Here is a 24,747-nt window from a genome sequence, read left to right on the forward strand (position 1 = left end):
ATCTGCTTTATCACGTCCTGTATTAATTCTTTTCAGTGTGTTCCTCTTCCGGAGGCTCTTTTGGTTCTGTAGGAGCTGGCTGTGCGAGCTCAAGGAAGTCCAGCAGCAATGGTTGAGCACGACTGTTAGCACACCGCTTGCATACCTCATTCAGATATCCATGAAGACCAATCGCTTTCTGCTTCAAATAGTTGGGTTCGAACTTGTTCCACATTCTAGTCCCAGGTAGCGCTGGGAGCTGCTCAGGTTGGAACAGCTTCCGCAGCTCGCGATGCAGCTTGGCAAACTCTGAATATCGCCGTTGAACGATACTGTGGCCTGCCGTTGAGGACGCCACTTGGATGACAAACGCGACATACTCTTGGTCGTTCTCATCGAGTTTAATCTGGTGTCCTTCGATCTTCGTCTGTAGCCATTCACCTCCCTTATTCTTCTTCTGGGCCCCACTAAAGTGCCCCCGCGAACTTTCAGTCATGATCAGCACTGAGGACGGACTGTTCTCCAATAAATCCTTGTGGCGGAAGATCTCGACCGCAGGGATTCTCTCAAATACTTCCACCCAGCGGTTAAACGATTCTTGGTTCTGCACGCGCATCTCACACGCTGCTCCACGACGAGCTACCACTCGGATAAGATACTCGCGTTCGTAGCAGAACGCCTTCGTCGTCCGAAGTAAAAATTGCCCAACAAAGTCCAATTTGGGCGAGTTCTCGTAGCACGACAAGTGGTCTTCTTGAAGAACAAGCCACCGGTCATTCCACGAATCGTACCACCCGTTTGCGGTCTTCTCCTTTAGGAAGCCAGCCTTGATGGCATTGAAATAGTCCATGCTCTTACCAGTCGGGAGATCGACGAGGTTGGCTGTGTCTCTGGGGGCCTTGTCAGCAGGTAACTCGTCGGCGAGCGCACTGGTGGCCTTCACGACTGTTTCGTTGATAGCATCCATCCATGTGTTGCGCACTGGTGTCGACGGGGCCTTAAAAATGTGCACTCCGGGCTGAGAGGCGTTATTTGATGTTGGTGGGGCGCCTGGTTCGGGAGCAGCAGCCTCACTAGGAATGATCTTCATCATGAACGAGTCTTCGCCGTACACAGCTTTCGTCGTCGCCGTCAGTTGGATTCGCCACTTCCGACGACAGGCGACTTCACTGAGTCGAGACAAGAAGTAGAGACGATCTTTGTCAATCAAAACAATCTGCTCGCGCGAAAGACCAGTGCATCGGTCGCGAACGAGAGCGGTCGCCGACAGCAACACCTTGGTGTGAGGTGTAAGCTCCACAATGCTCCTCATGAGTTTAGGAAGAGGGACGCGGGCACTCATGTATCGATGCAAAGTATCAACCACCGGCTGACACAGCTGCATGATGGTGAAGAGGACGACGTCGTCGCTCATCCAGTACGATGAATGGGAGGCAGCAGCAAAAGCTACTTCCATCATGCCTTGCTCGCGCTTCCGACGCCGCAGCGCGTAGTCATGACGATAGGGGAATCCGTGCACCGGGCCATTCAATCCTTCCCATTGCTCCTGCAGCTGACCAAACGTGTGGTCCTTGACGGCACTAAACTGCGCACATTAACAAGAGAAGTAGGAAAATCAGGTTCTCAATTGGCGAGAAACCGTTGACAAAATGATACCTTGTACCTGCATCAATTGTACGGGATCCTTGTCATGCATTTCTTGCTTAATTAACGGCTCGATACGGTATGCGATGGGGTCGATCGGGTGGTAAACATTGAAGTATCGACGACAGTGCGGCATTTTGATTCCTGGGGTAAACTCTCCGTCCTCGATGTTGAGATCTCCTCTTGCCAAGATCATTATTCCCACCGGAGAACTATCGCAGTACAGTACAGTTAGTTGACGCATATATACCGATGTACTCGCAAACAACGTACCCGACTCCGAAGAAGTTGTCAATCTCGAAGTCAAGGCCAGAGAATCGCACACCGTTGATGGCTACCTCACCCGGCTTGTGCGTTAGGAGGTCGTAAGAAATCATAGAGCCCAGAGAGTGGGCGAAGATAGAAACCTTTCCATCCCACCCTAACGTAAAGACAATGACGGCATGTAAGCAGTCACTTCCATGCATCCATTTGAAGACTGCCCTGTAGCTCACCTGGATGCTCGTCCATGAAGACGCGATATTTCTCGTTGAGTTGTTGAGTGACTGAATCTACAACCAGTTGTCCATAACGTGGCGACAGATAGTACAGCACGTCCATAAAGGTTTCCTTGTTGAACTCGCGAATACTAAGCAGTCATTCCAACAAAGTTAGTCGAGTTAGCGAAAGAACAAAAGTTGGTGGCGTACGCTGAGGCTCCTTCTGGAGAGATCAAATCAAAAACGTTATCTAGGCCCGTTGGATCGTGGAGGTCTTCGTGCCACTCGATCGACTGCATTTCCAGTGCCAGGGGGATATCTTGGAATGTTGTTTCCAGCATCGAGCGGAAAATGTCTCTGAAGGCGTGGTTGCCGCCTTCGACGCCCGTCTCTCCGTTCCACGACTTGAACTCTCCATCACGGAAGTCAATGTGTTGTCCAATGCCGTGAATGACGAAAACGAGGTGGTTGAACGTCCGCAGTCGAATCTGAAGCAATACAAGTAAGCTCACTATACTTTCAATGGGTTGCAACAACATCAAACTCAACTATTACCGTTGACGGATACTCTTCGTCTTCTTCATCGCTGCTGCCAGCTTCGTCGATACCTGAATCATACAAAAAGCAAACACATCGTATCAGTGATATAACCCCCCCAATTGTCATATACAGCGCGCACTTGAGGACGTTGACGACCTAGACGTCACTACAGTACTGTAGCTCTTGTTCTTGAACGTGGCGATGCTCGGTCTAGACAGTTCGTTCTGCATGTGTTCATAATGTGCCTTCAATAACGGTACTCTTAGAGCTGGTTGAGGCAGTAGCCGTGCAAAGTCCACAACGATCGAGTCCAGCACTGGAGCTGGGATCTGCTGCGCCAAGTAGGCGTAGAAGCTCTCAGCCGACTCATGGCCCATACCATACTCGAGAGCGTTGGCCTTGAATCTCTCAAACTCTTCGTCGTCCCTCAGCGCATTCTGTACTCGCTCCGTCACGTCGTTGTTGAGCGCCACAGCGGCTTTGCGGCCCTTGACAGGCTCCACGTCGTGGAACCCGACGTCGATTTCTTCGTCCACGTCGTCGGACGAGCTGCACTCGATGGATGAGCTGCTCTGCGTTCTTTCTAGCTCAAAAGCTTCCGGGTCTACAGCCGCGCTCTCCTGAATCTTCTGTTTGAACTGACCCACGACGTCATTTAGGATGACGCTGCAGTTCTGCAGTGTGCAGAGATTTTGCCAAACGCTTTCGCGGGGAAGAGCAGAGACTTGTTCGCCTTCGTATTCGACCTCATGCAGCTCGTCATCCTTTAGCAGCAGCTCCAAAAGCTTCGTCAGCTCGCTGATGTGCTGCTTGTACTGGTGCATGTAAATTTTGGGAAAGAAGCTGTGCTCTGGAAGCTCCTCGGCCGACGAGAAGGCCACGGCGCTCATGGCTGAGCCTCAGAGTGATGGTGCCAAGTGGCTTTTTGAAGTGGGAGCGGATGTCGCTTCGATACCTCCAAACTCGATACCTTCTTAAAGCGATCTTTCAACAATTAGGTTATCACTTCAACAAATTAGCTTTTTTTCTAGCGCGAACATTCGACTAAGGAATAGAAGTATCAATAAACTTGAGCGACAGCGGCATATCACAAATGTGTACACTGTAGCGCTTATCCGCCACGACAGCGACCACAAGTTCGTGCCAGAATCTTTTTCAAACAACGGCAGAAAGATCTTAGCTGTTGTAAAAACTGTTGTTTGTATAAGCTTTTGAAGCCGCCGCTGTTTGGTTGCCTACTTCTTGCTGTCTATCCACATCATGTAGTCGTCGATGAGCACGGGCCAGGCCTCGTTCTCGTCGTAGTTGTCGTAGGACTCGCGCACTTTTGCGAAGAAGTCGAAGAGTAGGTCCCACGTGTCGCGAGTCACGCCCTTGACGGGCTTCTTCTCGGCCAGGAACGCCAGCCAGCTCGCTGTGAGCTTTTCGAAGCGCGTAGGCAAAAGCAGATCCCACATAGCCACGGCGATGTCTATGCTGAGGCTCTTCTGGCCAGGCTCTTTGGAGAAACCGAAGCAGAAGCAGTAGAACTTCTTGAACTCGCTCTCGCTCGCGATGGATTCGCGCAGCTGCGGAATCTTCGCCTTCAGCTTGGCGGCCGAGTCGCAGTCCATCTCTTGCATGCCCTTCTGCCACTCCTTACGCGTAAACGCGCACATGTAGGCTGCTTGCATTTTCCAAGCGATCACCAACACCACCAGGTCCTGAGGGTCTATGCCGATGTCTTCGCAAAACTTAAGAATGCCTTCCTCATTGATCGTGTCTTCGTCGTCATCGGGGTCTGCAATTTTGAATCGGAACAAGTGAGATCTTTGGCAGTACTGCAGCAACAGAAACGCCAGTCCCACCTATATAGCTATCAAACCACGCGTTCACCGCATCCATGGAGACCGTCGTCTTTCTCCTATTTTAATCAGTTGGAGCTTACGTTAGCGACATCATTTATTAATCAGCATCGCAATGATGTGTACTCACACTGGTGCGTTACTTTCGCCGCCGTTGGCGTAGAACTCGTCAACAGCACGCATTAGGTCCCAGCTGAACTTTTCTAGGTACGATTTGGCCATCGAGTCACTACGAAAGAAGCCGTCAGCATCCAGCTCTCCCTTCAGCAGTTATGCATAGCGGACCAATTGTCAACGCATGCACTACATCTACATACGTGGCATTGGTCGTGTTCTTGAACGCCTGTAGCTTTTTCTTTTTGTCGTTCAGGAACTTGCTCGACTGTGTCACAAAATCGACAAACGAAGCAGTAGAAATGACGACGAATGTTAACTACGTCGTCTGCTGATAAGGAGGATTGGGGGGTTCTTGGCCGCCCTGCTCAGTGGAGCTTCTCACCATTTTACGTGGCGCTCTCTTCTTTGTTTTTCAATCCGTCGCAGATGTTGTGTGTACCAGCTCGACCAGCCAATCAAACGCCAGTTAGGTAATCAATGAAAAAACTTAGTTATATCTTCCCTTTTCAGCTAAAACAAAACAAGAAAGTGTGGAGAGAGAGAGGTTAAAACAATTAGAAACGAGAAGGTAGTTTTTAAAATCAAAGAGGAACATCTACAGCAAATACAATCCGTTGTCTCGAATACGATGCCAATGCATTACTTGCGTTATTAAGGAAGGTAAAACCAACTGAAAGAAAAACTGCTTGGAGAGAAGCTCCAGAAAAAAGAAAAGCTAAAAAAATCAAACCAAATCAAACGAGCCCGCAGGCTCAAGAAGAAAATCAGACCCACCGTGTCGTGCAAATGAACCGGCCGCCGTTGCGCACACGTGACGTCGCGACGTTGCTGCGTCCAGTGTACCGAGGCCCCCGTTTCCAGTTGCGGCGCGTCCGCTTCTCGTGATAGCGGTGCAGCGCGCGCTTCTTCTCCGGGGTTTTAGAACTCTTGCAGATCCAGCACGTCTTGGGGTCGTGGTGGTACTTTGCGACCTTGGCCTTCTCACTCTTGGGCGACATCGATTGCGAAGGGCGGCTGACACCAGGGGCGCCTATAGCCTTCACAGTCGCACCGTTCGGCGAGAATGTCATATCTATCCGCGGCATCTGAACGCGCGGGATTCGCGAGTCCAAGTTCTTGAACACTGATGTGCGGATGCAGGATCGCGGGTCCAGCGGGGCCATGTTGGCCCAGACGGGGGCCGACGGGATGATCTTAACGTCGGCGCTGACCTCATTATCGCTGTCAGCGTTTTCCATCTCCTCATCCTCGTCGTCCTCCGGTACCGTCACCGTCTTCTCCTGCTCCTCCACCAGCGCATCGAACGCGGCCGAGAGATCGTTCACGTTCACCACGTCGTCCTCTAGACCGTCAATCCAGGCTGCACTCGCGTCTTCACTAACAGAAGTCTCCTCAAGGTCGTCGCAGGGGAGCGTAATATCGGCTCCATCTACGAGGCCCTCAAAGATCGCCGCTAGGTCGTCCACATCGTGAGCCAGCTTGCCATCGTCGACCTTCCCCACGAGCTCCACCGTCTTGACGGCGCCAGCGCTCAACAAACTTGGTTTGTCCAACGTCGACGTCCAGTCATTCCAGTTTACAGGGTCGGCCATGCGAAGCCACGCCGTCGATGCTTCCGAATCGTGTAGCATGGGTGCCAGTCTTCTTGTCTTCTTGTTGTTACTACTTGGTATCTTGTTTTTCACTTCTTCTTCGTTGCTTCTTCTTCTCTTGTCTTCAATTCTTCAGTCCGGGGAACCATCCTTCTAACTCCGTGCTACGTCGCCATCATTTCTAACGTTCCGTTTGTTTTTTCAAACGTGTTGCTATCATCTCTAGTCCATATTCATGTTGAGTACGGACGGAGAGCTGAAACCGATCTTCAAGACATCATCTTGACCACCACGTGAAAAACACACCAACTTAGAAAGACATAGTCTCCCTGTTCGTTTGCTTTTCTTAAGCTGCTTCCTTGGTAAAGGGCGGGGGGAGGGGGCCGAATGCGGCTTTTTGGGTAATGAGCCTCGTCAAAACGAACTGTGCAGCTCGCACGTGAGACGTAAGAAATACCTGCTTAGCTACGCTACACATTAAAGAGGTGGCAGATCTCTTTCTTCCAGTTAAAATGATCCGCAGAAAGATTGGAGCTTGGACTGGGAAATCCACGTGATGGCCCAACTGAGTGTAGGTCACCAGGAGGCACAGTTTTTGACCACCGTGTGACAGAAAACGTGTGCATGTGGGGCGGACGTGAACACTATACATACACACCTTACGGAAACCGAGAGCTGTCATTCCCGCTGCATTTTTTGCGTGCTCTGCAAGGACATCGAGGCCTTAGATGGCACTTCTCCGTTTGCAGACATTTAGAAACCGGTGGACGTTCCCTTTAGCGTGTACATGTATTAATTTGGTGTCGTTTCCTCCTCCATTCGTTCTCTTGCCGCCGCGTCTCTGTGCCATTATTACAAACTTCGCGCTCATCAACAAGTGTAGATTGGACGCGGTACGAATAAAGAGGTACTGGTCCATGTACTGTATTCCGCCAATATATGTACTGCATACAAGTATGTAGGCATCAAGCATTTGCAGGACAAAACTCCCAGTGGAAGCGCGGCAGCATGAGCTTACAGCGGTATTAATAGCAAAGAGTCTGTAATTCTGACTAGCTACGGTTTTTGGCAAATATAAGTCGAATAAAACTGTAATTAGAAATGCTGGGCACATCTTTCAAGATTCCCGCGCTCCACTGCCCTTACGAAGACCGTATCTTCTTCTGCTTCACAACAGTGCCCATTTCGCCATCTCTTCCGCCCACCAAAAAAGCGCGGGAGTTGTAAAAAGTCAATTTGACCTTTTTCAATTGCTTTGAATAATGGACCGATATCAGCGCATCGAGAAGGGTGGCTCCATCGGTGAGGGCACGTATGGTGTAGTGTACAAGTCACTGGACCTAATGACCAAGCAAGTTGTGGCGCTCAAGCGCATTCGCCTTGAAACTGAGGACGACGGTATTCCCAGCACCGCACTTCGCGAGATCTCGGTTCTGCGTGAGCTGGAACACCGCAACATTGTGAGTCTACTGGACTGTCTGCAAGAGGATGGAAAGCTCTTTCTCGTCTTTGAGTTCATGGATAAAGATCTCAAGCGTCACATGGAGCACACACTTGGCAAGCTCGAACCTGCACAGATCAAGAGCTTCTTGTACCAATTACTCAAGGGCCTCGCGTTCTCGCACTCGCGCGGCATCATGCATCGGTATGTGGCACTGGAAGATAATTGCAAGTTGCTGAATAGAATTTCTGACGTTCATTATGTTGTTATAAAGGGATTTGAAGCCGCAAAACTTGCTAGTGAATGCTACGGGAGAGCTCAAGATCGCCGACTTTGGTCTGGCGCGAGCCTTCAGCCTCCCCATCAAGAAATACACACACGAGGTGGTGACGCTTTGGTACCGTGCGCCCGAGATCTTATTGGGTCAGGAGGTGTACTCTCCGCCAGTGGATATTTGGTCTGTCGGTGTCATTTTTGCCGAGATGGTGTCCAAGAAGCCGCTTTTCCCAGGAGACTCCGAGATCGACCAGCTCTACCGCATCTTCAGGTAGTTTTTTGGGGATTTCGGCAGTATACGGTCACACAAGACTGACTTTTTATTGTGTCTTTTAGGAGCTTCGGCACGCCCAACGAGGCGACGTGGCCAGGTGTCACAAAGCTGCGCGACTACGCACCTACGTTCCCCAAGTGGAAGAAGAAAAACATGCGAGAGCTCTTCCCGCAGCTAGACGAGAGCGGACTCAACTTGCTGGAGGTACGAGGGCCATTGCACTAACTGCCTTCTTCCAAGGACTAACCTCGTGCGTGTTGACATTCCTGTATTTTTTGTAGTCTATGCTGCAGTATGACCCCGCTACAAGAATTAGTGCAAAAGAGGCCCTGCGCCACCCTTACTTCGATGACGTGGATTCCGAGTATTTGTAGGTCGTGGCTCATCGTGGTCGGCATGCTTGCAGCCAAGGCAGGCTTTCGATTTCATCTGAATAAGTTTACTTACTTTATCGTATTCTCAAGTATGTCAAGTTCATGAGTTGACGGTTGTGGTGGGGTGGCAGCTTCCTCAGCAGGTCGAATTTCTTGTGACGCCCTTAGTGCAGGATGATCCTGTCGGATAAAGGCATCGACGGAGGAAGAGCTTAGTGCGTGCACCACGCACGCCATCACGGAATAGTTAACTTACTTGTGCTGAAGTAAACGGGAGTTCTGCCATGCCCGCGATGGCAATCAGACTTGTATTATCTGGAGCAGAACCCAAAAAGTTAATGTGCTCGAGCGCACCACTACTTTCTGTGAATCGGTTAATGTCCGTGAGATGATTGAGCATTGCGTCGTGAACTTGAACCTCAGACGCCTCTGGGCTGTAGATGTCGCTGATCTGATGTTGCCACTCGTGTAGATGACTATCTGCAGCCAGTTCACCTAGTGACGGTCCACACCCCATCGAGTCGGCATGAAACATATCGCGAGTCCAGTAACCCAGTGGCGTTCTCGGAGGTTGTTTCCTGCCTAAAAAGCAGAATTGTGAGTAGAATTATCAAAGCCGCGAGGGTCGTCAAATCCTACCGAACTTCGAGTTGTTGCCGTCAGGAAACCTCGGTTGGCTAAGTATGAGCTCAACATCCCCGATGCTATCCATAATATCACGAAGAAAATCGTCCCTCTCCATCGGCTCCACCAAACCTGTTGATAGCGGTGGAGTTGTAAATTGGTGTACTTGATCACAATCTACAGCTTCATCAACATGTGCTGCTGCTTCAACACTACTCGGGTCTTTTGAATTGTCGGTTCCTTCTTGGTGGTTGGTTGTAGAAGTTTTATATTCCTTTGATGTAGGCACTTCTTCTACATGTAGAGCCGGCTCAGTGTCAGTTAGGGTGTGGCAACTTGCACCACCAGAGATACCAGCTTCGAGCATCGACGAGCGTGCTTTATCTGACAACTGTGAGCACAAGCGAGCTCTGACAACATCGCTGGCAGTACGATCAACCATATTTGGTAGTGAGTGCAGGCCACTTTGATAACTCTTTGCGTCAGCAAGAGATAGAGGTAAGTCGACGTCGAACGCCTCGTTCGTCTGAGCATCAAACACCAACGGTCCTGCCGTGGCTCGGCGAGGAGAACCACCGTCCCACGACTCGGTCAACTCGTCAAAAGTACCAAGTGATCTAGCAGGCGACCTGGTTGGCGAGCTCAATGGAGAAAAGTGAAGCCGCACCTCGTTCCACACTGAAGGAACCTGATCTTTCCTAGACGCTCGGCTTCGTCTTTTGTTATCCGCCAGCATTTTACGGAAGCGATCCAATTTCTCGGTTTGTTTTTTCTTGTGTTGTTGTCCTAAAAATCCTAAAATTGCGCTGACATCTTCATTCCGCTTCTTCAGCACCGATCCTTGACCTTCCATCGCGAAGATTAATATAACGAACTTGATGACGACTACAGTATCTCCATTGTTCTCGCGTGAGTTTGCACTTCCATCGAGTTCACCCCAACGAAGATCACAGGAGCAACGCATCAGAGTCTCGATAAATTCTGGAAAATTTATCTCCTCAGTCTCGGGAGAAGAACAGCACGAAAGACGCACAGCTTGTTCGAGCTCGCGGCGATGAAATAATTGAGGAAAGACACGAACTTGCTTCATGAGGCTGATAAACGAGTTGCTACTCATCCGATAATCCCGCGGTTTGTTTGTCTTTGAAGAGGTTTGGACAGCTTGGCGTAGAAAAAATTGGCCAAGCACGCGCATGTATTTTCTGATAGCAGGGATTAACTTCTCCAGGGCTACGTCCATGTCACGGGGCATAGATTCCCAAATCCAGAACGTCTTTGACTTTATCGGGCAAATTCGTGCTCTTTTCCGTTGCTCAATATGGGGTCGCAAGTGGCGTTGTGCTAGCCAGTCCAGTGCACAAAGCGGAGCAGTGTTGCTTTGTCGAAGACTATACGTTCTGTATGCCGGGTGACTGTCGACTAGCTGCTCCAGGAAGAGCTCGAGGTTCATCTGCACGTCGTCCTTATCTTTGTTGTACTTCCATTTGAAGCTGGTGTCGCACACTTTCAGCAGCTCGTCGATGTAAAAATCGTTTTGAAAAAGTGCCAAATCCCGAGCCATTCGAAAGCACACGCGGATTCGGGTTGATTCAACACTGGTTGTCTGATCCATGATACTATCAACGTAGGAAGCGACCACTTCCTTCACCATAGACGCATCCCAGAAATTGTCGCTGCTCTCATGGGTGGCAGCTTGAGCTCCACTTCCAGGGTGATCAGTTGCAACTCCCCTACTTAGCCGTAAAATGTCTGCTAGTGACCTTGCTTCGTTGTTACTGGAACTCACCACTTTGATCTGCTTTTTGTGCGCTGCTTTCCGGGCCTTAGTCAATTGAGGCTTCTGGCGTGAGTCCACATCCTCAGTTTTAGTAATTGACGTTAAACGGAGCGATGGCTGAGACTTGGTTGTGGAAGCATTACTTGCAGCACGAACTCCGTGCTCACACCTATGTGAGCCAGCATCTGGTGCTTTTAAATTTTCTAGCTCGTCTTGGTGTCTTGATTGGGTCGTCGGATAAGAGGATCCGCCTATAGAGGAGCCTTTAAATGTTTCCAGGCTTTGTTCAGAGCCGAGGTCTGGAGAAAATCGAACCCGTCGTTTAGCGGTGACAGTATGATCACTTTGCTTTTGGAATTTATCAGTCCCGGTAGCCGACACTTCATCATCGAAAAGAGGTAATACATTTTCTGGTCCCTTCGAGATAAATTGATGCGCGTGACTTGAGCCAGAAGAGTCGTTGCGGTGGAGATGATCTTTGAGCTTAGTAGCAGGGTGGACGAATATTGGAGAGTCAAAGCTCACTTTAATGCTAGAAGCAGCTAAACCTGGTTGCTGTGCTTTCCTGTTGCTAGTCTTCGATCTATCACGATGGGACTCGCCCTTTGAGCTGCAAACAGATTCTTCTTCCATATCTCCGTGATCAAAAGTAGTGCGCACTCTGTTATCTCCATCCATTCGAACCACGCGAGCTAATCGACGTTTGCTACTTGTCCCATTGAAAGACTCGCTTCGCAGAACCTCCCTGCCACTTTCCTGATAGTATCGTGAATAACTCGCGTACTCGGTGGGGTCCAGCATCCGTCGCATTCTTCGCATTGACTTTGCCCGAGCGATCGGAGAATCCTTTGCGATCACTCTTGTCTTTTCTTTCTTTTTATTGTTTCGCCTCACTTGGATCGCGTAGGCTTCTTGTTGAGGATGATAATACGAAAGCTTACCCATTGCTTGTTGCGCATCAACTAATACCTTTTCTTGCTTGGAATGGATGGTACTTTTCCACCATGATAGCATCACCTTTGAAATGAGACGACAGCTGAAATGTTCCCTGGCAAGGTTGCTATCGCTATTATAGCTAACAAACCACCTCCGAAACCAGATACTCAAACAATATCGCGCCGCCTTCTTCACCTTTAGCGCAAATTCTTCCAGCTCACGATGTACTTTATGCTTCCAAAACGATTGATTCTCCATAAGAATTCTCCTTCTTGCAACAAGACATTTCCATTCGTTCATCGTGCTTCGTTGTAGCTGATGGAGCCGTGATTCTCGAAAGCCGCGTAAGCGCATTCCCAGTCTATTGTTACCTTTTGATACCGCCAGCGCAACATGACGCCAGATGCGCAAAATACAACAAGCATTGTGAAAATTTCTCCAGTGCGACCAACAGCGTCGAGCTTGTCGGAACTGGGTCCTTTTGTGCAGGACCTTTATGCATCGATTTTTCTTGCAGATCTGTTTCCAGCGACACCAGGCACACGACACACTTGATGAGGCTGGATATATTCCGTGTACTTTTCGGAAGTAAATTAGCTTTAAAGTGAAAGCCTTTTGCCGCGCCGAATGCTTGTGCCAACCGATGAAGCACGTCCTTACTAGCTGGCGCTCTCGACTTTTCCTAAGTCTGAATACGCTCTGACGAACGTCACACTCGTCTCGCCATTGAAAGAGACACAATTTTTGTAGCTTCAGTTCACGCTGATAACTTACTGCTTCGCCGCAGCGACGTACACGACGGCGGTATGATGAGCTAAACCGCCAACCTCGAATGACTCGAGTGCAAAGTTTTCGCTCATGGACCCTCTCAGCTAACTCATTTATAGTTTCGACCTTTTTCCACTTTTCCCCTCGAGATTTCCAGTGACCAAAGTAACCTTCCATAGTCCTTCTGCGTCTGCAAAACCTAATATCACACAAACGAGACTCCACTTTGACTTGTCGGTGCCACACATGGAATACTTCGCGCTTCTTACGCTCTAGAAAGTGGCGCTCACAGCGAAGACGCTGTCGACATACAGCAACGTATATTACCCAGCGATCCCATGCGCGCCGACTCGGATTGAAGGTCGATTTTTGGAATCCAGGACTGCGTTGTAAATGGTGTACCTTCAGTAACATTCTTTTACACGACTGTGTCAAGGAACACCATGCTCTAAAATGTCGTTTCTTTGAGCAAATTCGCATATTTTGTCGGAGTTGATGGGCTCGAAGAGAGCTCTGAGTGTTTCGATACACAGAATCCCACAGAGAAATCACACCTCGCCGCAGTGAATGGAGTCGGTAGCGTTCTTGAGCTTTGGAAAGTCGTTGAGCGTGTTCCAAACGCAGCTTATAGTAGGTTTTCCATCCTTCAAAAGCACACTTGCAGCAGAACTTCCCATGAAGACCTTTTGCTCGCTCTTTCTGAAGAAAACTAGTCTGTTGGAGACGTCGGAACCGCTTCCAGGCCTCGAAATATCGTACTGTAAGAACTGTACATGAATGCTTCAGTGCCAATCTTGTGCGGTGAACTATAACCCAGCAGTCGAGCCAAACGCGTCGAAGGAGACGCTTCTGCCATATTTTTCGCATTCGATTAATGTCATTTCTCAAGCGTCTTCTCTCCATTATCCAGACGCGGAGACAGTTAACAGCTGCAGCTAGACGACGATGGTTGAGCATCGTATGTACGTATTTGCAGTAAACACTAAATACAACTCTGTTCTTGAAGGCTGTGAAGTATACTCGACGAATACGTTTTTCACGAGTTTTCCTCACTTGATCACCAATCTGAAAAGCTCTTGCTATTGATTTCCACGCTAAAAAATGCTGCCAGAGTTCTCGATAAATGATATTTGAGCGCAATCGCTCTACGTGATTAATCGTTCGAGCAACGTCACACCACAACAAAAAATACCTCCTTCGCCTCACATCAAACTGCACTCTCCACGACAGCTTTTTGTCACGATTTGACGCATACGTGAACGCCCTCCATCGTTGAAGCAGTTCACGCTTCCGTCTAAGATTAACCTTCAGCTGATACTGTACACACATGGAGCGTTGTCGCTCCTGAATTGCACACAATTTAAGCATAGCCGTCACGCATCTGCGTACTGCGAGGGAATCTTGGCGAGCTCGGAACGCGTGAATACGCAGCTCAGTCCACGCAAAATGCACCAGTCGATGATGAATACAAAGTGCTCGCTGAGCTAAAACAATATTAGTATACTTCCTCCGTTTGGTGAATTGGATCCAGCGCCTCCAAACTCGCTGCTGAATTAACCGCCCCACAAAGGAGCTCCGACCCAAATTTAGTAGCCTTTGCAGCGCACAGGATCGATGTTTCCATAGAGTCCAGCGTGAAATCGCACGAGATAATTTCCACGAATCAGCGAACTGCTGCTTCTCATGTTCATTTCTCCGTTGCTTCAGAAAAGAAGCCCACTTTGTCATAATATTCTGCTTCAAAAACGCATCTGCGCTTGCAGTGTATCGAGCTTTCTTTCTCCGATACCTGATGAAGATTTTCCATTGCCGAAACCACATGCGTAGCGCGCGACGGTTTTGTTTAATAGACTTTGAGCTTGAAGATGAAGACGAAGAATCAGATGAACGCAGACGGGAACGAAGTCGAGGCCTGAACTGCTGTCTGTGCCCTGAAGACGATATCCCGCTGCTATCTCCTTCGTTGAATTCACTACCAGGTCGTTGGCTAGCATCCGAATCACCTACCGAAGACTGCAGCATCCTCGACTGTTGTGGAAATAAAACCGAAGGAGGTGGTAGAGCTGCCAAGAAGGCATCATGTCGTTCTTCTCTCTCACTTCGACTGGGCTCTTCATCATCCGAACTGCGCAACAATATCCCCAATTCGTATAATATCTCGAGTTGGGATCTCGCCTGCGCCTCCGTCGACCCTTTCGCCATGTTTCTGTTGCGCCAACGAACTCAGAGTCTCAAAGTTCTCTCAGCCGTTGCAAGTAAATTATCAAAAGTCGCGTCTTCAACGTTGACTTGAAAATAATTATCACGACCAATTATTGCTATTGGGCAAACTAACAGGCTACAAAAATAGTAATTTTAAAATCAAGACGTATTAAATTACTAAAATACTATGAATGACAACGTGCAGCCTGATATCTGGCGGGATTCGCTGGTGCGTTACTTGGGCTATACGAATGAGTTAGGCGAGTCCTTCCGCCCCATTGTGCCGCGTATGGTAGTCCCCTCCTACTTTGTCGCTTTTGGATACGTTTTGGGGGACACGTTTGACAAGGCCACCAAGGCGCATGTGAAAGCTGTGGAGCAGCAAGTTTCTCGTCGCAAACGCAATGCTCTCGTTGCGGACGCGACGGTGGACACACTAGCGTGGCAGACCATGGCTAGCGTCGTGATTCCTGGCTTCACCATTAACCGAGTGGTAGGGGATTCCTCAGCACGAGGATAAACCGGGGGGGGGGGTCTGATTCTAACGCAGTTTTACGCTTCAGGTTGCGACGAGCGTGCTCATGGTGCAGCAAGAGACCAAGAACTTACTGGTAGTGCGTCGGTGGGCCCCTACTGCCATTGGACTGGGAGTTATTCCATTGATCATCCACCCGATTGACAGCCTCGTGGATCTAGCGATGGACAAGACGGTGCGCAAGTGGTCCAAGACTTTGGTTGATACCATTGGCTAATGGTTCAAGTAGTTTTAAGCAGATGCACAGTAACTAGCTTTCTTCAGCATTATCTTGTACTAAGCGTAATCAATGACTGGTAGATTGTCGATTCAAACATGAGCACTTGATTTCGTCGAGCCTAACTGTGCTGGTCTGCACACTTGAGGGCAAAACCAGGTGGAGTCCTTTTCTCAGCTCGTCCAGCTTAGACGTACAAAGTTCATGTTGACACTTTCCAATTTGTTCTCTTAGACACGAATCCAACGAAAATCTACAACGTAAGTTCATAACCACTACAGTGCCATCGCAACCTCGATGACCACCGGCAGATTCCATGTTCAATCTTGCGGCCTCTTCTGGTAAGTTCATGTAGTACTTGTCACGTGCAGGCTTCAAATATCTTAATGGGGTTTCTCTTTGGGCTGAAGGTTCCTCACCAACGTGTACTTGGTACACGCCGCAGTAGTCGACGCCAGGTACCCCACCGAAGCTGCGTTCAACCTCATTATCCATCGCCCGCGCATCGCTGGTGGGGATCTGACGATTCCGATCGATTCCAGCGTGAGACTTGTCATATGTTGTCGCAAGGAAGCCCCACGCAACACCATCCGTCTCCGCTACGGCAAAATGCGCAAGTGTCTCGTCATACGCGCGTCCGACTCGCTCGAGCGCGAAAAGTGGCTGGTCGGGATCATACAAGCCATGGCAGCAGCCCAGAACCTCGGTCCGTCCGCAACGGTCCTCGACACCTCACCCGGGACATCATTCGAAACTGCAGCATTACATTGTTTCGAACCGGTGAAGAAACCGGCCGCGGGAGCTCAACTGGAAACGAGTCTTGTTCAGTCGAGCATCGACACCGTCAGCTCATCGACCGATCGCCTGGACGACGTCATCCCTCTACTTCAGCGTGCGTCTAGCGCATCGAGTTTTTTTGCTCCAATCGACGTGATTCAACATCGTTCAAGCGAAGATCAACCTCGAGCCAGCAGCGCTCATCGGCGGCGTGCACGACAGTATGTACGCTCTGCTATGCACTTCCTCACCACTTTCCGGTGAGGAGCGCTCCTCCATCAAAGAGAGCCACTAAGAACGTCGACAATCACGACGAGATCAATCCACGCGACGCGAGAGAGATCAATTTCTAATCGACGTTCATCGTTTCATAATATTTTGAGTTTCCAGTAGCATCAAATGAATTACTTCGAGCAGCTTACCCCGTCTCCCGATCAGTTTGGCCATGTAGCGCTACAGTAAACACCACATCTTCATAGTATTGTGGCAACCTGTTAGTTATACCGGTGACTCTGCTGTCGACGTCTGATGCCACCTACATGTCTTCTTTACCAGAGAAGATCGACAGGATCGTGTGCACCGTGGTGTCTTCAAGCAGGAACGGTATCACTTCCGCCGTCGCAACACTGTACTTACGATGGCCAATGACACGCATCGCGGCGGTGGTTAGTCCACTGTGCGTCACCACACCAACACGCACTGACTTGTGACCGTAGAAGACGCGGTTCAGGAAGATGCGAGCGCGGTCGTTGATGTGCAGCTCGGTCTCACGATGATCAGGCGTCCACCACGGGTCTGCATCACTCCAGATATCACTGAAGTCGATACTTGGGTACAGCTCGGCCTTGGCGGAGATGGTGCCGCGTAAGTCGCACGTGCAGACGCCGATGGTCTCGCGGGGCCATTCCATCGACCGCTTCGGGATCTCGTGGTGATTCTGGCACGCGATCATTGCCGTATGTAGTGTACGCTCCAACGGGGAAACCACGACTTCCTCCAGGCTCAGTCCTCTCTTAAGCTCCTCGTCGATCCTTTCCGACGCTTTGACAGCCTGTTGCATCCCAAGTTTCGTCAACTTGGCGTCAGTATATTTCGCTAGTTTGCTGTAGAATCTGTCCCAGGCTTCGGTGCCGTAAGTGGCTTCGGCGACGTTGTGGAGGCCTTCTCCATGACGTAAGAAGAGGAACAACTTGACGTCCACGCCTTGAGCGGCTCGTGCAGCAATGTAGGCGTCTACATCCGTCCACGTGACGTTGTCAAGTAGCCCGAGATGCCTTGAATTTGAAGGTGGAATCTCCACGGACGGGGTACCTTGTTTAAAGAAGCCCGGGACGTACCGAAGAGTGAACGGCACGTTGGACTCGCTGGGTGGAGACAGGGCCTGAAACGGGGCGATGACTAGTGCGACAAGGACGAGCAACAACGTCTGGAAGCGCATGATGCCAGCAAAGAAGCTTTTCGTCTTCAACGGGATCTTTAATATTAAAATGAGCACACACGTGACGTACGTGCGTGAACACGTGGCCAATGAGGCACAACCTGTTGGCTCGCTAAAATAAGCTAAAAAGACGGCCGTTGTGCAGCTCCCCAGAGGTTACCCTGGCCGACAGAAGTATGGTCGTTTTCGCGAGTAGTGTGTGGTGTGCATCGGAACACCTTGCGGCTAACCACGCGCCATCACCGCTGAGATCTTCCGTCGAGGTTTATGCCTGGGAGTTTGCGTCTTCGACCGATGGAGGGAAATAGACGATGTGGATGCTCATGTCGAAGATACTGCAGCACGCGCTTGGATAGCTGACAAAATGAAGACGACATGCGGCTTGCAATACGTTCAGCAATTTTACGATATGTAGCAACCCAGTGTATACTTTTTTACAAGGCATGTTGTTGTTATTGCTGTACTAAAATAAACCTGGATTGAGCTCGAGACTTAAAGCTAGCCGACTCTGGCATTTTTTTTTACAGGATATCAACCGTTTGTGGGGATTGCCGGGGTAACGAAAGAGCACCGTGTTGCCACCAAGCAGGTAGGCACCGCTTGCTGTTTGTTTCCTGACCACTTTCTGATTATAAAACTCTCTTGGTGAACACTTTTCACACGAAAAGCGTTAATTTCACGAATTATTGCCGATACCCCGCGGTGCAAATCACGACTGTTACAATCGACTGGCGTTTGATCAACAACAAGTTCGAAGCTAGACGAACGAGGTCTTATGAAGACTCTTAACCTGCATGACGGTGAAAGGAATGAATGCTTGCGAAATGGTCTGACCTAAAAGCTAAAACATCTCTGTCGCCATGGCGTCGCTGCGGCCGACTAGATGCAAACAACCATATATTGTATTTCTGGGTCAACACCATGAAAAAATTCATGTTGCTTCATTAATTAAAGCATGTATCTATCTCATGGTTCGAGATGCTGTGGTATCCACAAGGCAGGATTGATATGTTGCGCATCGTGGCCTTTAGCCAGCAGACGCAATCATCTGGCCGACCGAAATGAAGAGCTGCATGGCTGCAGGCAGATTTCGTCGAACCATCCGCCGAAGCGAACTTGCTGGAGTAGCATGGCTAACGCTGGGTCTTCGCGGATATGTCGATGTGTGTTGGCTTGGTCCGCTGGCTGAAGTAGACGCCTTTACATCGCTTTGAGACAAGGCCCGAAGAGTAGCGTGCTCATCAGCCTTACGATATACTGACAATGCTGCTGCGATTGCAGCTACCCACTGTTCTCGTTCTTGTGGACCAGAGGCGCGCAGAACAAGTTTTTTGTTGCTCGAACCGTGGGTAAGCCGAATGGTGTTGTAGTAGACATCCCTACTCCTTATTTTTGCAAATTTCACAGTAAAATTGAGAGGAATCGTCATCGTCCCGCCTGCGATCCGCGGACGCAGAATAACGAGGCTGTAGATCGCCTGGGTAGCATGCTTACTACCAGCGAATTTTGCTTGCTGAGTGCAGGCTAGGTACACGGTGCTCAAAAACCTGTCCACAATCGAACAAATTAACGTGCTATTTGCTCGGAATGTAATCGGCGACAGCTTACCAAAGGCGAGAGCAGGATTGGACGTAGACTTTACCATACGTCATTGCGAGGATTTGCCGAAAGTCACTAAAGCGTATCTCTTCCGGTACAGCGCAATATTCATAGAACTCTGTTTGATGATCGGGCAATAGGCGAAAGTGTTGCTGCGCCTACCATATGACTCTCAAATGCATGTGTATCAATTTCACGCTCAAGAAATATCTCTCCAAATCCAGTGATCGCAATTGCTACTAAGCAAGCCAGTACTCGCAATATGGAAATGAATGGCTCTTAACGAGGAAACGCATTTGTCTCCATAATTTCGTTGTGACAGGGATGCGGGACATCAGAATTATCAATCGACTATTAGCTAATCGACGTAAAAACTGTCATTTCAGTAATTTTACTGAAACCAATAGTCCATGAGGTCAAAGCTGCAAAACGATTGAATCGAGGAAAAATAAAAAATGCTGAATGGAGGGGCAATACCAGGGATCGGAGTATATTAATTAGATTGACGGTGAGGTGGCCTTCCCAATCAATATTGTCACAATTACATAATTCTTGAATTGTTTTTGCAATATCGATATTTAAGGTGTATTTAATGCCAGGGCATCCTCGATGCTGTCGAACATCTTTACTGGATTTGGTATGCGTGTTATTTAGAGCTGATTAGGGTAAACAGGTTCGTACATGTACTTGTATCTGCAAGAAGTGTAAGACCATGTTAGTGGATCTACATGCGTTGTAAGCGCACAAAAAAGCAAAAGAGATTTGACCAGTAGAAAGAAATTTGATATTAATAGTACTATTTTTAATTTAAAATATCAATACAAATACAGTTTTTAAAAGTAAACATAGTATTTCAATATTAACTCGAAAATTTGAGAAATACTAAACTAGATGATAATATGATATGTCCCACTTAAGTAAGTTTCTTGTCCGTCTACATCGTGCACCTGCAACCTGTGACGCTAGATTAATGCGCTCAGCAGTGTCAACACACCACACCAACCTTGCCGTCACTCTTAGTCAGGGGTAAATGATACATGTAGCTCCAAAATTGGCAAAGTTAACCAGCTAATATAAAAAATATTACCTAATATTTTCTAAGGAGACAAAAATGATATTTGTTTAAATATTATCTTAATATTTGTTAATACGATATTATGTTTTTTGACGATTGCGTACTCGGTTTAGCCCACCAATAATTTGTCGTTAAATTTCGACTTGCGGGTATATTACTAATCATAGTGTGCCGGAACTGGCGCGGGCCACCATAAAGGCCCGGCACCCAAAAACCCTAAGATAATACATATGCTAAACTGAAGATAGCTTAGCAAATGCACATTCAAAATAAAAGTTTCGATCCGTCAATTAAGAACAGAGCTGCAGGAAGAGAGGTCGCCGGACGGCGTTCTCGCACTTGGAGAACCTGCTGCTGTCGCTGCGCTCACCGGCGAAAAGAAGGTGAGGATCGATGGACTCGCCTTGTGTGGAGAGTATCAACTTTGTCTGCTATCATCCGCTTCAGTCTCTCTATCATGCACCCGCCTACACCGTACATAGCTCGGATCTGCGCGTTGGGAACGCCTTGTCGGATGAGACCAAGGACCCTTGGTCGTGCTCTGACCCTTTCCACTTCGAGTCGGGTGAGCGAAACGTGCTCTGCAGCCGCTTGACTTCGGCTTCGCCAAGCCTAGCATATGCTCGCTACAGCGGTGTAGGTTTGTGGCATTGTGCAAGATCTCGCTTGGGTTTCGTTTGAGTCGAGCCACCACCACCACCTGGTATGTCGCCCAAAACGTCAGATCTTTCAATGCAACCCCTCAAAACAAATTTTAGTCAGATTGGCGACCTTTTTTGCGACGACCCGGGCCACCGCCAAATGGGTCAATTGTGAGAGTGACGGCAAGGTTGGCGTTCAGTGCTGGGTGCATTAATCAAGCGTCGCAGCTTGCAGGCTTGTGAGACACACCACGTGAACGAGGCTAGCAGAAAACTTAAACAAGTATCTCGATTCTACATGTACTCTACCCCCTTCAAACAACTGCGGTTTTTGCCTGTGTTACAGTGACAACGAAATCGTCATTTTTAAAGCAAGTCATCACTATCACGTCATAGAACCTGACCTTAAGAGTTCTTAGGCGAGCACTTGATCAACTGATAGGAACAGTGGTGGACTCGGCAGAGGTATTTTGTCAAGCGATATGTTCATGAATCGTTGTGACCGGAGTTCGTTGGCCGAGTCAGCTGTAGAATGCTGCCGTTTCGATGTCCAGGACTCGAAATATATGACTGGATGTCATAATGAAAGGCACTTTCTAGTGATTGTAAGCTAATGTGATGTGCTTTAGAGCTCTTTACTTAGAATTGAACAGCTCAGAGGAGATACGTCCAACAGAATGCAGATAATTGTCGTAACGGATGAAATGAGTTTGTGTCTGTAAGCCCATTTTTTTAACGTTACTTATTTAGTGCTTTGCAGATGGAATGTCCATCCGTTTTATATCATAGATCGAGCATGGCCGGAGCATAAAACCACGCGTAAAAATGAGATGGGAAGAGACGGGCATCGATTTGTTTTATCTGTGATCGAATTACCTTTTCAAAACGGCAAAAAGGGTCGATGTACAGGATATCTATGCGGATTTGGTGTTTGCTAGATCCCGAGCGGTCGATTTGGGTGCCGTAACTCGATTTGTCAGCCAGTCTACATGTAGCTAGATCGATTTGTACTTTTTATAGACCTCGATTTAATAAGATGACCTCTATTTATTATAAATCAAGCATTAGGATAAGTGGAAAGGACAAACGCATTAACCCTTTCGTGGTCAAACGCGGCAAAATGCCGCGTTTGACATGTTTTTCAAAAGAGGGTGGGAAAACGACCCTTTAAACGCGGCATTTTGCCGCGTTCTACAAAATCCACACCTTGTTTTGTTTTTGCCAATCAGATCTTCGAATCACGGCTTCTGATAGATCCTTTTGTACCGACTGGCGAAACTGAGTTGTGAATATCGCGAGAGCGCGTATCTTTTTCGGCCAGTATAGCGTCATTTTTGCAGTTCGGCTGGTAGCCGCATGAAACGCAAGAGAAAAAGGTGTTGTAAACAAGGCTAGCAGATCCTAAGACCTATCATAAAATTTTGGTCGAGGCTTCAGCCCCAGATCCACTAATCGTGCTGGTATCAACTATAGTATTCCTAGGTTAGATGCATGCCTTCTCTCTCAGTATGTTTTGCTGTGCGGACCAACTTCACCGACGCACAAGACAAACAAATTGTAGCGCTTGCACTCGAGTATGAATCCCAACACAAGCGAGTAGAATGGAAGGAGGTGTCGCGGGCCATGAGAAGTAAACATTCTGTCCAGAACCGGCTGCGTGCTCTGAAGCGCACGTACATCCGCGATATCTTCAGCAACGTTTCGGCCGCGGACGTTCGTCAACAAGCTGGAAATACGGATGAGAACGCAGGTGAGATGCTGCCTGCCGCTATATCAAGCGTGATTCAAATGATTGGAGCTGTGCATCAAGACGACGTATTTCTTGACATTAATGCTGGCCTGGGGAATGTTGCAGCGCAGCTTGCGATTCAGACGATTGCACGCCAATGCTTAGGAATCAAGAAACGACCGGAGATTTTTTTCGAGGTGTTCATTGTTTGCGAGCGCATGTACTAAGGCTGCACGAAGTGTTTTTGAGCCAAGGAGACGCTCTTGATACGCCACTTTCGTCGCGTTTACCATTTCAGCGTGCATCAATAGTTCTTCTAAACGATTTCCTGTTTGATGAATTAACAAAACAGGCCGTACAAGAGCTGCTGTATATGATGCCGAGAGTACGTTTGATCGTTTCTACGTCTCGCTATTGTCCTCGCCATCGCGATTCCTGCCGAAGAAGATTCTGCTCCAAGTGGAGGCTCGCAAAAATCACGTATAGACGGGGTAGCTGGAAGTCTCCTCCAATCTTAATCTACATGTACACGACAGTCCAGTGACTGGAGAGGATAGTGTGCTGATGCTGGAACGGTCGTTGAGGCAAGTATCACGGGGATAAGGCAGGAAAGTGGCCGAAGACGAGCGAGGACGTGGGCTTCTTCACGCTGACGTCAAGTTCAACAAGACACTGGACAACAAGGGCAAGGACAGGTTCCTGTCGTATCTAGCCCAGCCCGAGAAGAAGGTGTTCTATGGCAGCTCGTACGTGAACCTGATTTCCGCGAACGTGGGCAACGTGTATGCCAAGCTGCCACCCGCAAGCGTGGACCACGCGTACACCAAGCGACTGCCCGCGGACGTAGAACCCGCATACACCGGCGGCGAGTCGCCGTAGGTGGTCACGTTCGAGCTGGTCATCTGCGGCAGCACCCAGCGCCTGCACTCGCTCGTGCGCATGAGGGTCAGCACGCACGGGTTCAAGACCGACGGCAAGAGCGTCAATGAATGAGTGCTGGTCAAGCAAGGTCTACCAGAGAATCAAGTCAAGAACCTCAACCAGTTCGAGGCCAAGGACAGGATGGGCGCCAATCACGTCCCAGGCCCGCAGGACAAGAAGCCCGCGGACTACGACGACACCCCAAGACCATCTCGGGCCCACGCCACGACGATATCATTGGGGAGCGAAATACCACAGCAGTTGGCATAGTACAGAATATCTAGAACAGAGACAAGGGCGGTAATAGTTTAATCAAGATATATTCACGTGTACGCAAAAGTTTGCCGTGTGACTCTACTCTCTTGGTTCGGAGGGCTCTGCTGAGGTTGTTATCTGCTTTCTCTTTGTTGCCCTGGTGACCGGTACTAATACAGAGTATCTAGAGCAGAGATAACGGCGACAATAGTTTGTTCAAGATATATTCACCCTATCCAGTCCACATACAAAACTCAAGTGGTTTTCGTCGCCAACGCCTATGACGAATATAGGCGTTGCCGACGAAATGTATATTTTGTGTATGGATTTACATGTGATTAGGAGGACTACGGAGGAAAGTTGAAAGGAGCTAGCAAAGCAAGACAAGTACAACTAACTCAATAAAACTCACTTTCAGATTTCATTTCTTCTTAACACTCGACTACTACAAGCCTCGAACGCATACTCTCAATTTCAGGAACAGAGACAACGGAGGCAATAGTTTAATCTAAATATATTCACGTTTGCTCGAAAATTTGTCGTGCGACTCTAGTCTGTTGGATCGGTGGGCTCTGCTGAGGTTGCTGTCGGCTTTCACTTTGTTGCCCTGGTGAACGGTTCTCATCTAATAGGCTTCGTTGACTCGCTAGATCGTCTCCGACTGGTTGGGTAACGCATTTGCATTGAACCTTG

At 48.8% G+C, this 24,747-nt stretch overlaps 7 protein-coding genes across 7 annotated transcripts; 2 read left to right on the forward strand and 5 right to left on the reverse strand.

Moving 5' to 3' along the window:
• Nucleotides 1–22: 22 nt before the first annotated feature.
• PITG_18070 (phospholipase, putative) lies at nucleotides 23–3,324 on the reverse strand (the record flags this gene model as incomplete). Its single annotated transcript, XM_002997655.1, has 7 exons — nucleotides 23–1,564; nucleotides 1,643–1,835; nucleotides 1,897–2,044; nucleotides 2,118–2,251; nucleotides 2,313–2,590; nucleotides 2,658–2,710; nucleotides 2,782–3,324. The coding sequence occupies 7 exons, from the start codon at nucleotides 3,017–3,019 to the stop codon at nucleotides 23–25; spliced, it is 2,586 nt and encodes an 861-aa protein (XP_002997701.1).
• A 553-nt stretch (nucleotides 3,325–3,877) lies between these two features.
• PITG_18071 (uncharacterized protein) lies at nucleotides 3,878–5,017 on the reverse strand (the record flags this gene model as incomplete). The annotated part of the gene is made up of 5 exons (XM_002997656.1): nucleotides 3,878–4,422; nucleotides 4,490–4,545; nucleotides 4,617–4,715; nucleotides 4,804–4,868; nucleotides 4,986–5,017. 2 exons carry the CDS (start codon nucleotides 4,524–4,526, stop codon nucleotides 3,878–3,880), a joined length of 582 nt encoding a protein of 193 aa, XP_002997702.1.
• A 200-nt stretch (nucleotides 5,018–5,217) lies between these two features.
• PITG_18072 (uncharacterized protein) lies at nucleotides 5,218–6,587 on the reverse strand (the record flags this gene model as incomplete). The annotated part of the gene is made up of 2 exons (XM_002997657.1): nucleotides 5,218–5,796; nucleotides 5,896–6,587. 2 exons carry the CDS (start codon nucleotides 6,232–6,234, stop codon nucleotides 5,368–5,370), a joined length of 768 nt encoding a protein of 255 aa, XP_002997703.1.
• An 870-nt stretch (nucleotides 6,588–7,457) lies between these two features.
• PITG_18073 (cell division protein kinase, putative) lies at nucleotides 7,458–8,560 on the forward strand (the record flags this gene model as incomplete). The annotated part of the gene is made up of 4 exons (XM_002997658.1): nucleotides 7,458–7,840; nucleotides 7,911–8,183; nucleotides 8,249–8,390; nucleotides 8,468–8,560. The coding sequence occupies 4 exons, from the start codon at nucleotides 7,458–7,460 to the stop codon at nucleotides 8,558–8,560; spliced, it is 891 nt and encodes a 296-aa protein (XP_002997704.1).
• Nucleotides 8,561–9,775: 1,215 nt separating this feature from the next.
• Nucleotides 9,776–10,424, reverse strand: PITG_18074 (uncharacterized protein; the record flags this gene model as incomplete). The annotated part of the gene is made up of 2 exons (XM_002997659.1): nucleotides 9,776–9,779; nucleotides 9,862–10,424. 2 exons carry the CDS (start codon nucleotides 10,422–10,424, stop codon nucleotides 9,776–9,778), a joined length of 567 nt encoding a protein of 188 aa, XP_002997705.1.
• Nucleotides 10,425–15,054: 4,630 nt separating this feature from the next.
• PITG_18075 (uncharacterized protein) lies at nucleotides 15,055–16,660 on the forward strand (the record flags this gene model as incomplete). Its single annotated transcript, XM_002997660.1, has 4 exons — nucleotides 15,055–15,360; nucleotides 15,431–15,577; nucleotides 15,854–15,879; nucleotides 16,030–16,660. 4 exons carry the CDS (start codon nucleotides 15,055–15,057, stop codon nucleotides 16,658–16,660), a joined length of 1,110 nt encoding a protein of 369 aa, XP_002997706.1.
• A 271-nt stretch (nucleotides 16,661–16,931) lies between these two features.
• On the reverse strand, nucleotides 16,932–18,211 carry PITG_18076 (phosphoglycerate mutase family; the record flags this gene model as incomplete). Its single annotated transcript, XM_002997661.1, has 3 exons — nucleotides 16,932–17,870; nucleotides 17,905–17,935; nucleotides 18,078–18,211. 3 exons carry the CDS (start codon nucleotides 18,209–18,211, stop codon nucleotides 16,932–16,934), a joined length of 1,104 nt encoding a protein of 367 aa, XP_002997707.1.
• Nucleotides 18,212–24,747: the final 6,536 nt, after the last annotated feature.

Source organism: Phytophthora infestans, genomic scaffold, assembly GCF_000142945.1.
Source record: "Phytophthora infestans T30-4 supercont1.68 genomic scaffold, whole genome shotgun sequence".
NCBI lineage: Eukaryota > Oomycota > Peronosporomycetes > Peronosporales > Peronosporaceae > Phytophthora > Phytophthora infestans.